The following is a 13,841-nucleotide window of genomic DNA, read 5'->3' on the forward strand; positions in this document are numbered from 1 at the left end:
GGGCCAGACGAACACCTGGAAGGCGGTGAGTGTCACAAGCCCAGTTTCAGGTCACACCATGCTCACCAGCTTAGCTGGCAATGAGAAGTTGCGACTGTCTTTATGAACGAGAGGCAACAACTCAGGTCAAGGGCAGAAGCTTCGAAAAACGTGACTAGAGTGGGGAAGTTTTTAGAACTTTTTATTTCCACTCACTGCCACTTCTTTACCCTCGTGTTATATCAAGGAAGGGCCCTCTGGTTCCACGAGGGAGAAAGTGAGCGCCCATTCCCGACTCCCGACGCTGGAAGGACAGGCCGCGCGGTTGAGGGGGGCTCGGGAAGCTGTGGGCTTGGGCCGGGGGTGGGCCCCACTGCAGCGGCCCCGCTCTACAGGCTTTGGCCGGCTTCTCGGACGGAGGAGTGTGAACTGCTGGCCTCACGCGCATGAACCCCTCTGAGTTCCAGGGCTGGAGAAGAACCACTCAGACCTAATGCTGGAAAGGAACTTCTTAGATGAGCTCCACAATGTGGGCCTGAGTTTTCTAGCCAGCCACACAGAGGCAGCCGACGAAGCAGATGCCCCCTCACACCGCCACAGTGGCGAGGGCATCTTCCAGACACGGAGGCTTGTGCTCACCGGCTTCAGAAAGAGGGACGAGGATGAGGGGGGAGAACAGTGCGGGGACATGGCCGCTTCCTCCCGGTCCAGCTGAGCCTTCCGGATGGCAGCCCCCGCCCCGTCCCCACGGCCTGGCCTTCCGGATGGCAGCTGCTACTCCAGGAGGCGGCCCGGGGGCTGGGAGGCGCACGCCACCGGCCAGCAGCTGGGGCCTGGCCGTGCGGCCGACAGCTGCCTGGGGTCATTTGTTGGCCACAGCGGAGAGCTGGTCACGGATGCGGCCCAGGCCGTCTAGCATAGTGTCCAGTGTTTCCTTACTCAGCTCCACAGTGACTGCCGAGATGGAGGGCTTGTCTCCACACAGACTAGGATCTTCTTGGATCTGGAAAGAGAACAGGGTCCGCATGTCAGAGCCGCCCTGGGCCTGGGAGCCCTCCCCCATTCCAGTGAACCTCTGAACACAGGCTCTTTGCTGAGGCTACAGAGTCCCAGCCCTGGCGTCATCTAGCAATTAGGACACGGAAGGAGATTCCCAGAGGCTTGAGAGAGGAGCGCTCAGGGTGGGTATCGGAGAGGCCAAGGCCCACTCACCCCTCGGACCCCTGACTCTCGGCATTCGAGTGAGGAGACACTGCACTGGCCCATACGGGTACTTTACGCAGTGGGCTCTAGGAGTAGTGAGATTCCCGGCACACATAAAAACCACTACAGCTCCTAGTTATATTTATTTGTTTCCTTAAAAACAAAAGTCAACTGTACTAATGTTTAAAAACTTAGTTGTTAGAGGCACCCATGCCTTTTCATTTTCTTACAGGGGCTGCGTTTCTGGGGTTGCGGTTAAGTCAACACAGCATCACTAAATAACCCAAACCACAGATGTGTGGTTTAAAACGAGTCCCGAAAAGATCTGTAGCGTGCAACTAACAACGGGGGGCCGGAGCGTGCAAACAAGGGCACGAAGCACTGCAGCGTCCCGAGCCTCCAGCGGGAGCTCCGGCTCAGCCGCGTCACAAGCGGTGGCCTGAGAGTCCCCAGAATTATCAAGAAGGCAATCTGAAAACTGATGGCACGCCCCCATCATGACAGCTAAGCTTTCCCATTAGTGTAGAAGGGAAACTTTAGGGGGCAGCGAGCCATTTTTAAAACTTGTTTGGTATTTGTCTTATCGTTTTAAAACTTCTACTTTCGGTGTATGTTTTATTATGTCTATAATATGTTAGGACAGTAGTGACCATGTACTTGACAGACAGAGACCGCATCTGGGGGTGCTGAATTGTCTTCTCTGGGGCTGGAGGTCCCAGAGCTCCAGACACTGGCACTTCCGCTGGTGCGCAGGGCTGCCAGGTCACCGCGGCCTCTCCCTTCCCTCTCAGGAGCGCGGCGGTGGACGTACCTTCATCTGCAGCAGGCAGGTGGGGACAGCCATGCGGCTGATGCTGTCGGAGGAGGTCTTGATGTCCACTCTCCAGTCCAGGTCAACCAGGCGCGGCAGAGAGACTGTGAAGGGGACGGGCCAGCTCAGAGCCCACATGCTCACTTTACCAAGCCCTCGCTCTGGGACGGACAGCCCTGATGGCTGGTCATGCTCCTGAGCCAAAGGACAAGTCTCCGAGGGAGACGGAAGTCGGGGCCTTCCTCGCCACGGATCCGTGCCACCTGTACTTGGCACGGAAGCACGGGGTGGGGGAAGGCCAGGCTCCTGCCTGCACATCCGAGCCTCCAGATGTCGGCACAGAATGAGAGAGGAGTTTGGGACGAGGTTAATGCAGGCTGAGTTTCAGTGACAAACCCTGGCCGCTTGGCACGGTTTAAGCCGGGTCCGGGAAGGAAAGGTGAGGGGGCGGGTTTCTTGGTACTCACTCTGATTTGCCTGGGCTTCCGTTCGCCAAGCAGAGCTGTTTAAGAGGAAAAGATGAGGAAAAAAGAATAGAAAAAGGATGAGAACCGATCATGAGAGAGGACCGGGGCCTCTACCCCTTCTGGGATCTTTGAGCCTATCATCACTCCCTGACAGGAAAGGACCACAGAAACGTCTGCTGCGTGGCAGAAGCAGTTTCTGGATTGTTCCGCATAGCTCAGTGATGTTAAAGCCATAAGTGCTGTTAGTTTTTGTAGCTTAGGGGGCAAAAAGAAAGAAGAGACTTAATGCATTGTGTTCTTACTGTTCTACCGTTCTGAGAGACGAAGCCGGAAAAGTCGACCGGTTCTCTTTTATTAAGCATCTGCTCCACAAAGTATTGCATTTTACGCAAAACACACCCAAACGGACCTGTCTAATGCTACAGCAAAAAGCACTGTAGTGAGACGCTAAGCAGAGGCAGAATAAAATGTGGTCACGTGTGAGGAACTTTCTAAATAAACAATAAAACCCATGGCAAGCGAGCATTATCTGTTATTACTGTCCGCGAACTCTGGTCAAGCCTGCTGCTGGCCAACAGCAATAGAAAATATTTGGATAATTCACAAAAAACCAAAATGACCAATTAAACATATGAAAAATATATCTGACATCACTAGTATCAAAGATATACAAACTGAAGTGAGGTGCATTTACCATTTGTGAACTGGGGGAAAATGTAAAAACAATTCCCTCGGTGCTGGTGACGGTGTGAGGAGGGGGACGCACTCGTGCCCTCCTGGCAGAATGCCAGCTGGTGCAATCTTTCTGACTGACGGTCAGCGTGGGAATAGGCAGCAGAAGCCTCACTACCACCTTTAACCAGCACGGAGATAACCGAGCTCGTGAGCAACATTTCCACACTAAACTGAAGTGAAAACTGCCAAGAGCCTAAACACCCAACGCCAGGGAATTTCTTAACTAAATTTTATATAATTTCTCCATGTAAAGAATATATTTAACCATTAAAAAGGATATTGAAGGTAAGTATTTACTGACCTAAAATATCGTTATATAAGCCTTATCAGGAACTCTCAAGAAATGAGCACTTACACGTGTTCTAGGATGATTTTTGTCAGCAGGTTTTTGAGGTTTTGGTGGAAATTTTCAGGAAAGAGAGCCAGGATCGCCTCGGCAGAGGACAGGTCACGGAACACCACCAGCCTGGTGAGGCGATGCAGAGCCTGGAGCAGCTGTGGGACAGGCCTGCATGGTGAGGAGCCGGGCAGGGGACAGGGCTCCACCCCTGCCCCGCCACACCCTGCCACAGTCGTCCCAACAGCCCCCGGGGGTCCTGAGACCTCAGTCCCAGATGCTGATGCCCACATGCCCCAGCCCACCTCTAAGTTCCCCTGTCACTTTAGAAGACAGGTGTAGCTGCCCAACATAGGAGCCTGTCAATGTGCCAGAAACTTCTACTTGGGAGCAAAGGGTTAGTACGTCCTCTTTCCTTGTGCACAGAATCTGACCTTCAGTTCACTTTCTAGCCCGTTCCCTGGTAACATGAGAGAAGTGAAAAGTCAGCTGGGTTACTAGGCAACGCTGTACTGGCCCCTGCGCCTGGATTGGGAAGTCTGCACGAACCCTGAATCCCCCGGGGGCACAGGGCCATGGGCTCCCCTGAGCGGGGCTGCATCCGCCAAACCCCGAAGCTGTGCTCACTGACATGCTACCCGGGGTACCGGCTCCAGTGGCATTTGGGCTTTGAATCGAAGCTGTCCTTGGCCCTAGGCTGTCACCAAGGAAGGTGAAGAAAACACATGGATCCTGGTGGGCTGTGCTGACTCCCTTGGCGAGGAGGAAGGCCTGACACGGCCCTGCGGGTTTGCTGGGTTCCTTCCAACGGTCTGTGGCAGCCGGCCCGAAACTGCAACAATGCTCAGCCAAACGGAGACAGACAAGACAGAGCACCTTCTGGAGGGAACTGCCTGAGTGAGGGCTTTCTCTGCTGCCCTGGGAGGCGGCTCAGCGGCAGAGGCACAACCCAAGAGGCCAGGGGATGTTCCCCTCCACGGCTGCAGGCTGAGGTCAGCGCATCTATGCCCTGGTCTCCAGGGTGACAGTTCTGCGGTGCGGTCCCCAGGGTTGCTTCCAGGATCCCAAGTTTGAGCCCCTTGCAGGTCATCAACACATTCTTTATTGGCTTGGTCTCACTTCCCTGTTCCTCTGTCCCACTCCCTCCTTTATGCTTTCTAGACTCACCTCCCCAGGTACCTGCAACCAACTCTTAGCCTCAGGGTCTACTTTTGGGGAAGCCAAACTAAGTGTTCAACTCACTTCCAAAATGTGGCTGCTGCCTTTTACTGTGCTACAGCTGACTTCAATGAACAGAATTCTGGTTTAAAATAGTAATAATAATATGCAGGCCTGTTTGAATGAACTCCTATTTTAGAAGCATATCTGCCCTAAAAAGAGAAGGCTGTGAATACTGCATAAACTGAGCCACCTCGCTCGCTCTTCCTCTTGGCCACCAGCTGAGGTCAGGTGGGGTCCAGCAGCATGTTCCCCAAGTCATACTCAGGCCTCAGAGCTTCTGCCCAGGGCCCCCAAAGAAGTCTGTCTAAGCCATCTGGCTGACAATCTATCAGTAGCAGCAAGTTAAAGGGAAAGAAAATTGCAGAATGGTTGGCTTCTGGCCACACTGTCTAGGGAACAAGTCTGGAAAAGGAAATGGCCGGGACCTCCGATTCTGGGTATAGTTCTCCCATCCTTGCCTCATTTATCATAAGGAAGTGAAGGTTCAAAGACAATAGCTTTTAAGTTCTCTAACATTAAAATGAAAATCCACTTTAAGTTTGTTATAACAGACGTTGCAGGGGAAATTTTTCCTTGGATGTGACAATGATTGGGAAATTAAGAAGGAAACTAATGAGCTGAGAAGCCAGTGGTCAAAGGTCGTCTCTGACCATACTTACTTGCTCTGCTTCCTCCTGGGTCACAGACAAGCTGGAACATGTAATATCCAAGAGCTTCTTTGAGCCAAGGGCTGAACTAGAAAAGCTCTCTTGGCACAGCTGTCTGACAACATCTTTTGAGGAGGCCTGTGAATTAATTCACAGATGGGGAGAAAAGAAAACCACTCAGACTCTGAAAAGACATGTTTCAGAACATAATATTGTCTCAGTCATGGTATGATACCTTTGAAACTCAAGACTTAAAGGTGCAGACGATAGCTCCATTTCCAGGGCAGTGAAGTAGATGTAGTTGTTCTTATTCTCCCTTCTTAGCAAACCAAAAGTGCTGGGCACGATGTGGGAAAGGAATGTAAGAGCACTCAAGAGGGAGCGTGGAGAAGACAGACCTGCTGTGGGCCTCCCTGCTCCAGACCAAGAAACAACATAGTGCTGAGTTTCCTGGATTTTCTTGTTGTTCATATATCCCAGACTTCAGGCTAAGGAACAGGGCAACCCAGAATGCCAATGGGTACAGAGAAACAAAACAAAGAACTCCCAACAAATATCTGCTCTCTCCAGCCAAAGGACCAAGAAAGCTTAGCAAGACAGAAAACTGTTACGTGATAACTGCTCTACTGAGCCAAATACCACAGAAAAACCTGTAGCCCCACTCCCACCTATGTTAGCAGACTGAGTGGGGAATGTAGACTTCCACCCTCCTGAGGCTACAATGAGGTGTCCCAACACCCCCACCAGTGTGGTATCAGAGAAGGCTAAGTAGGGAGCTGGGACCATAATCCCCATCAACCAGCAGCTAGTCCCACCATGCCTTGTTATTAATGGTAACTATATGGGGGCCAGAACATCCACTTCTGCCCAGTAGTAACAAGGAACCCCCACTTTTGGGTGTCAGTAGGAGCCAAGGGCAGAAACCCTCCAGAATCTCAGAATATAACACAAGAATGCCAGGTTTCAACAGAAAATCATTCATCATACCAAGAGCCAGAAAGATCTCAAACTGAATGAAAAAGGACAATCATAAGATGCCAACATCAAGATAACAGATGTTAAAATTATCTGGCAAAGATTTTAAAGTAGCCATGACAAAAATGCTTCAACACCTAAATACACACTTTTGAAACAAATACCAGAATGTCCCAACAAAGGAACAGAAAATAAATAAAGAAGAACAAAATGGAAATTTTAGAACTGAAAAAATACAATAACCAAAACAAAGTTTGGTAGGTGGGCTCAGCAGCAGAATGAAAGAGACAGGGGAAAGAATCACGTAAACTGGAAGACTGAGCCACTAGAAATCACCCAGTGTGCACACAGAAAACAGACTGAAAATAATGAACAGAGCCTCAGGGATCTGTGACACTATACCAAAAAATCTAACATTCGTGTCATTGGAGTCCTAGAAAGGGAGGAAAAAGAGGGCAATGCTGAAGAAGTACTTAAAGAAATAATGGCTGAAAACTCTCCAAGTATAGCTACAGACATAACTGTGTGCATTAAAAAACCCAAGCATATTCTCAACAGGATAAACCCAAAGAAATCCATACCAAGACACACGATAATTAACCTCCTGGAAACTAAAGGCAAAGAAAAAAATCTTGAAAGCAGTGAGAAACAATATCTTATCTATAAGGGATCATTAGAACTCATGAGAACTCATCAAATCAGAACTCACGGAAGCAAGAAGGAAGTGGCACAATATTTCTCAAGTGTTGGAAGAAAAGAACTGTCAACCCAGAATTCTACACCCAGCAAAAAATATCCTTCAGAAAGTAAAGAGGAAATCAAGACATTCTCAGATGAAAAAAACACTATGAAAATTTGTCACAAGACAAAAGACATTCTCTTAATAGAAAGGAATTAATAAAAGGAACCTTGGAATATCAGGAAGACATATAGAACACAACAAACAAAAATATGGGTTAATACAATAGACTTTCTTTCTCTTGAATTTCTAAAGTCTGTTTAAAGGTTGAAGTAAAAATTATACCACTGTCCAATGTGGCTCTAAATGTATGTAGAGGAAATATTTAAGATAATTATATTACAAATGAGTAAGGGAAGAAAGGGAAGTAAGGTCTCTATACTTCAGATCTAACTGGTAAAATGATGACACTGATAGATTGTGATGTTATATTTATAAATGTAGTAACCAGATCAACTACTAAAAATGTTATAAAAAGAAATGCATTTTAAAATGCTACAGATAAGTCAAAAGGGAATTCCAAAAATAGGTTTAAATAACCCACCGGAAGGCAAGAAAAAGTAAAAAGAAACAAAAAACGTAAAAGAGCAGATAAAAACAAAAAAATTACATGGCAGACTTAAGCTCTAATATTCAATAATTACATTAGCTGTAAGTGGGAAATTAAATACAAGCTGCAAATATGACTCAATTAAATGATGTCTATTAAAAATGCTCTTCAAATATAATGATAGAGACAGATTAAAAGTAAAAGGATAGAAAAAAATACATCGTGCAAATATTAATGAAATAAAATCAAGAGTGGCTACAATAATAGCAGACAAAATAGACTCCACAGCGAAGAAAATTACCAGAGGCAGAAAGGAACATTATATAATGATAAAAGGTTCTATATCTAAGAAAATATCCTAAATATGTATGCACCCAGCAAGAGAGCTAGAAAACATGAGAAGTAAAGAGAACCTAAAGGAGAGACAGAGAAGTCCACAAATACAGTTGGAGACTTCAACATCCATCTTTCAACAATTGATAGAATCAACTAAACAGATATTCAACAAGAACACAGAAGATTTCAACAACACCATTGATCAATCTACTCAACGCTTATGGAGCACAACCCAGTAGCAACAGAATATACATTCTTTTCAAGTGTCCACTGAACATATACCAAGACAGAACATATTCTGGGCTGTAAAACAAACCTGAACAAATTCGAAAGAACTGAAATCATATTGAATATATTCTTGATGACTACAATGGAATCAAACTAGAAATCACTAACAGAAAGATGACAAGAAAATATCCAAACATTGGAAAACTTAAACACACTTCTAAATAATCCACAGATTAAAGAGGAGCCTCAAGGGAAATTTTAAAAATTATACTATAAAAATTACACTAAATGCATAAAAGTGAAAAAAATGCCCACAAAATTTTGGGGACACAGGCTTGACAGTGTTGACAGGGAAATGTACAGCATTAAACACATATATTAGAAAAGATAAAAGTTCTCAAATCAATAATTTAAGTTCCCACCTCAAGAACATAGAAAAAGAAAAGCATAATAAACCCAAAGGAAGAAGGAAGGAAACAACAAAGAGTAGAAAGCAATGAAACTGAAAATAGAAAAAAAGAAAAAGAGAGAAATCAATGAAACAAAGAACTAGTTCTCTGAAAATATCAATGAAATGGACAAACTTTTAGCAAGACCAGCGAAGTTAAACAAAGAGGAAACACAAATCACCAATATCAGGAATGAAACTGGTCATATCGCTACAGACCCTAAAGACTTCAAAAGGAAAATAAGAATAACCACAAACAACTCTATACACACAATTTGGGAGCTTGGACAACATGGATAAATCCCTCAACAAACACAAACTACCACAGTTCCCCAAATATGCAACTGATAATTTGAATAGCCCAATAATGATTACGGAAGTTGAATTTGTAATTTAAAACTCCAAAGAAGAAATCTCCAGGCCCAGATGGTTTTGCTGAAGAATTCTAATGTTTAAGGAAAGAATTAAGTAATTCTACACAATCTTTTTTAGAAAACAAAAAAGGATAGAACACTTTCGGATTCATTTCATATTCATAAAGCTAATATTACCCCGACATGTCAATTCTCCCCTAATTGATATACAGGTTTAACACAACTCCTATAAAAATCTCAGCAGGTTTTTTTAAAACACAGACAAAATCATTCCAAAGTTTATATAAGAAGCCAAAGAAACTAGAAGAGCTAAAACAAATTGGATAAAGAATGAAGTAGGAAAAATCAGCCAATCTGATTTTAAGACTTATTGCATAGCTACAGTAATTAAGACTGTGAGGTATTATCATAGAAAAAAAAAATCAATGGGAAAAAACCCCAGAGAATCCAGAAATTTGCCCAACTGATTCTTGACAAAGTTGCAAAGTTGCAAAGACAATTCAGTGGAGGAAAGACAGCATTTTCAACAAATGGTTCTGGAACAACTGGACATTCACAGGCAGAAAAAATATATATACAAAATTAACTCCAAATTGATCATGTACTTAAATGTAAAATATAACATAAACATAAAACTTTTAGAAAAAAGAAAAAATTTGGAGATCTATGGCTTGGCAAAGAGTTCTTAAACATGACACCAGAAGTACAATTCATAGAAGGAAAAACTGTTGGTAAATTATACTTCATCAAAATTAAAACTTTTGCTCTGCAAAAGCTCCTGTTAGGGGTTGAATGGTGTCTGCCTAAAATTCATACATTAAAGACCCAATTCCCAGTACCTCAAAAATGTGATCTCATTTAGAAAGAGAATTGTTGCAGATGTGATTAGTTATGATGAAGTCATAGGGTGGACCTTAATCCAATAGGACAGTGTGCTTATTAAAAAGGAAAAAGTAAGGGGCGCCTGGGTGGCTCAGTGGGTTAAAACCTCTGCCTTTGGCTCAGGTCATGATCCCAGCGTCCTGGGATGGAGCCCCACATCCGGCTCTCTGCTTGGCAGGGAGCCTGCTTCCCTTCCCCTCTCTCTCTGCCTGCCTCTCTGCCTACTTGTGATCTCTGTCTGTCAAATAAATAAAATCTAAAAAAAAAAGGGGGGGGGAGTAAAGGGGTGCCTGAATGGCCCAGTCAGCTGGGTGTTGGACTCTTGATTTCAGCCAGGCGGTGATCTCTGGTCATGGGATTGAGCCCCATGCCAGGCTCTGTGCTCGTGGAACGTGCTTGTGATTCTCTCTCTGTCTCCCTCTGCCTGTCCTCTTCTCACCAGCCTCATCCCCCAAAGGGTTAGGAGAGGGTGAGGGCAGGGGGCAAGTGGATGTGGCTATAGAAGAGCAACAGGAAAGATCCTGTAGTGATGGCCACGATCTGTATCTTGAGTGTATCAAAGTCAATATCCTGGTTGGGATATCATACTATAGTTTTGCAAGATGTTTCTATAGGGGGGTAAATGGGACCTTTCTGTATTCCTTTTTACAACTGTATGTAAATCTATAGTTACGTCAAAATAAAAACCTTAAGTAATTTTTTTCAAGATTTTTTTTTTTTGAGAGAGAGAGAGAGCGCACCAGCAAGAGTGGGGGGAGGGGCAGAAGCAAACTCCCCGCTGAGCAGGGAGCCTGATATGGGGCTCAATCCAGGACCCCAAGATCATAACCTGAGCTGAAGGCAGACGCATAACCAACTGGGCCACCCAAGCACCCCTAAATCATCTTTTTAAAAAAGAAAACACATAGGAGGATAGGAATAAGAATGAATTAACTATTGCTACATTTTTAAAAAGATTTTATTTATCTGACAGACAGAACACAAGTAGGCAGAGAGGCAGGCAGAGAGAAAGAGAGGAGGAAGCAGGCTCCCTGCTGAGCAGAGAGCCCGATGTGGGGCTCCATCCCAGGACCCTGGGATCATGACCTGAGCTGAAGGCAGAGGCTTTAACCCACTGAGCCACCCAGACGCCCCAACTATTGCTACATATTGGCAAGCAAAAAAAAAGCCAGGAATAAAAAAGTATATGCTGTATTACACCATTTATGTGGAAGTTCAAACATGGGCAATATTAAGTTGATTTTAAAAGCAAGGATAGTGGTTACTCCTGGGGAGGTGAGGGAAGTACCGAAGGAACAGAGAGACTCCGGCAGTACTGGTAATATTTTGGTTTTGACCAGAGTGATGGTTACATGGGTGTGTAATAAATCACTGAGCTATGCATTTACAATTTGTGTATTTTTCTGTTACACATTAATAATACTTTATTTTAAAGTTTATTAACAACAACAACAAAAAGTCCATACAATGAATAGGCATTAGGTGGGGAGTAAGCAGAACCACCACGACGAGGGTGTAAAGGACCAGGGCTGTGAGCTGAAAGCCCTAGGTTTCCAATCTCAACTTTGTTACTTCATTCATTAACTCATATAACAATTATGTATTAACAACATGCTGTGTGCCAGGAGCATGAGGATACACTGGCTGGGGATACGTTTGTGGATATCATAGAGTAGTTGCTTTTAGGGATGGAGCATACAAGTGAGCACTGCAGAGAATTTTAAAACAAAGGAGAGACCGTTGCATGAACCAATCAATGATGATGCTGTGCCATGAACTGCTTAGTGCTATGAACTCAACTCTTTTCATCTGGAGTTAAAACAAAAAAAAGTTCCAACTGGATCTTACATTCTGCAAGAAAGGCAGAAAACAGGTAAATAGTCGCATAAGGTCTACAAAGGAAGATAAAGCCTCCCCTTCTTCCATAAGGAAAATCAGAAATCAAGCAAGTAATTCCAACCCATCATTTCATTTGGCTTTAAGAAGCCTCACAATCTTCCAAAAGATTATCAGCAGAGTTTTGAGGCCCTTACACAGGTCAAAGCAAGAAAACCAGGAACTCGGGAGAACAGAACGCCCACTTCACCAAGGGGGGCCATGAGGACGCAGAGAGAGAGAGAGATTTCTCACCCACGGAACAAAGAGGGGCTGCGGGAGGAAATGGGGAACTGGCAACGTGGGTCTAGCACTTACCACCTCAACACGCCAGTCCTAAACACCAGCCCCAGAGACTTCTAGTAGGGGGCCTTTGCACAGCACCTTCAAGTCCGTTATCTTATTTGTTCCCCCGCCATCCTGTCAGGACAGTATTAATTTCGAGCCCGCTTTCTAAAAGCTCGGAAAGGCGCAACAACGGAGTCACCCAGAAAGGTAGTGGTTAGACTCATGGCTCTGAATCAGGGTCCATTTGGTCCCAATTCCTATTCTGTCCCAAGGCCTAGGGACAAAGGCCCGCCTCACGCTGTCCCCACTCCTCCACTTACCTTCAGCAGGCTCTGGAGCGCGGCGAAATTCTCCGCTGTCAACGCGGCCATTTTCCCCAAGTCACCTGACGGCGACACGCCGTCACGTGGCTCTGGGGCCGCCGCAGGGCATGCTGGGGGCTGTAGTCCTTCGGGATGGCGACGGCTGCCGGGGTTTGGCGCTGCGGGATGGGGAGGGGCCCATAGGACGCGATCGCCGGATGATGGCTCACTCTGGGGACTATAGGACAGTGGAATTTGGAGGACGCAGGTGTGGGGTGATTTACCCGGGTGGAAATTGGCTTGGCTTGTCTACATACCAAGACAGGAAAAACTGATTTTCCTTGACCTGTATGGGAGGGCTGGTTGATTTGGGGAATGTACCTACAGGTGATAGACACACCCTTATAGAGCCCCCTCCCGCACTGTACCACGGTTGGTCTGTGCTGCCAATATCATGTGCAGAGTGATGGTATGTTAATTCTAAAATTATTTATGGAAGACTGCAGGGGCCCCTGGGTGACTCAGTGGGTTGAGCCTCTGCCTTCGGCTCAGGTCATGATCCCAGGGTTCTGGGATCCAGCCCGGCATTGGGCTTTCTGCTCAGCCCAAACCACCCCTGCCTGCCTCTCTGCCTGCTTGTGATTTCTGTCTGTCAAATAAATAAATAAAATCTTAAAAAAAAAAAAATACTGCAGCTTGGGGTATTCTCTTTTGTCTCCTCCTTTTTCTTGAATCCTTGGTCTGGGGAAAGTAAGCTGTCATGTTGTGAGCAGCCCTCCTGGACGTCCATGTGGCAAAGAACTGAAGCCTCTGGCCCATAGCCAGTGAGAAACTAAAGCCTGCCAACTACCCCCTTACTGAGTTTAGAAGCAGATTCTGTAGCCTTGGCCGAGCTTTGAGATGACAGTGGCCTTGGCCAACACTGACTACAATCTCATGAGACTTTCAGAACCAGAGCCACCCAGCTAAGCTGCTCCTGGATTTCTGGTCTTCAAGAATTGTATGATTATAAGTGTTTGTTGTTTTAAACCACTAAGCTTGATAATTTGTTACACAGCAATAATAACTAATACATGGGGGCAATACAGCATAAAGGCTTTAGAATTCCACCTAAGCTTGAATCCCAACTTTACATGTTATTAACTGTATCTTGAGCAAGTTCTCAAGCTTCTCTGAGCCTCGGTTTCCACATCTGTAAAATGAGGTCTATCACACCTACTGCAGAGAGCAGAGCGGAGTGATAGGTGCTTCCCCCAGGGAGGATATCCAGCTCTCCTGGCCCTGTGGGCAGGTGTGTTACCAGGGGTTCCTCTGGGCTCCAGTCAGCGATGGGTAGGGTGTGCAACCCTGCACTATGTCATCCCATTTTGGTGGGGCTTTCCAGACTGCCACCACCATGATGCATTTAAAGAAAGGTTTGTCTGTGGTCTGGGGAGCTTACAGC

At 45.8% G+C, this 13,841-nt stretch overlaps 1 protein-coding gene across 2 annotated transcripts; it reads right to left on the reverse strand.

The window, feature by feature from the left end:
* Nucleotides 1–164: 164 nt before the first annotated feature.
* COMMD9 (COMM domain containing 9) lies at nucleotides 165–12,502 on the reverse strand. 2 transcript variants are annotated; one of them, XM_082748981.1, is made up of 6 exons: nucleotides 12,416–12,502; nucleotides 5,413–5,538; nucleotides 3,551–3,690; nucleotides 2,461–2,495; nucleotides 1,994–2,097; nucleotides 165–982 (listed from the first exon to the last, which is right to left on the reverse strand). In XM_082748981.1, the coding sequence occupies exons 1-6, from the start codon at nucleotides 12,464–12,466 to the stop codon at nucleotides 842–844; spliced, it is 597 nt and encodes a 198-aa protein (XP_082605107.1). In that variant the 5' UTR covers nucleotides 12,467–12,502; the 3' UTR covers nucleotides 165–841. The 2 variants fall into 2 exon arrangements, with proteins under 2 accessions (XP_082605107.1, XP_082605108.1); XM_082748982.1 differs by lacking the exon at nucleotides 5,413–5,538 and having other exon boundaries at nucleotides 12,416–12,478.
* Between the last annotated feature and the right edge of the window lie 1,339 nt (nucleotides 12,503–13,841).

This window comes from Mustela nivalis, assembly GCF_964662115.1.
Source record: "Mustela nivalis genome assembly, chromosome: 9".
Lineage (NCBI taxonomy): Eukaryota > Metazoa > Chordata > Mammalia > Carnivora > Mustelidae > Mustela > Mustela nivalis.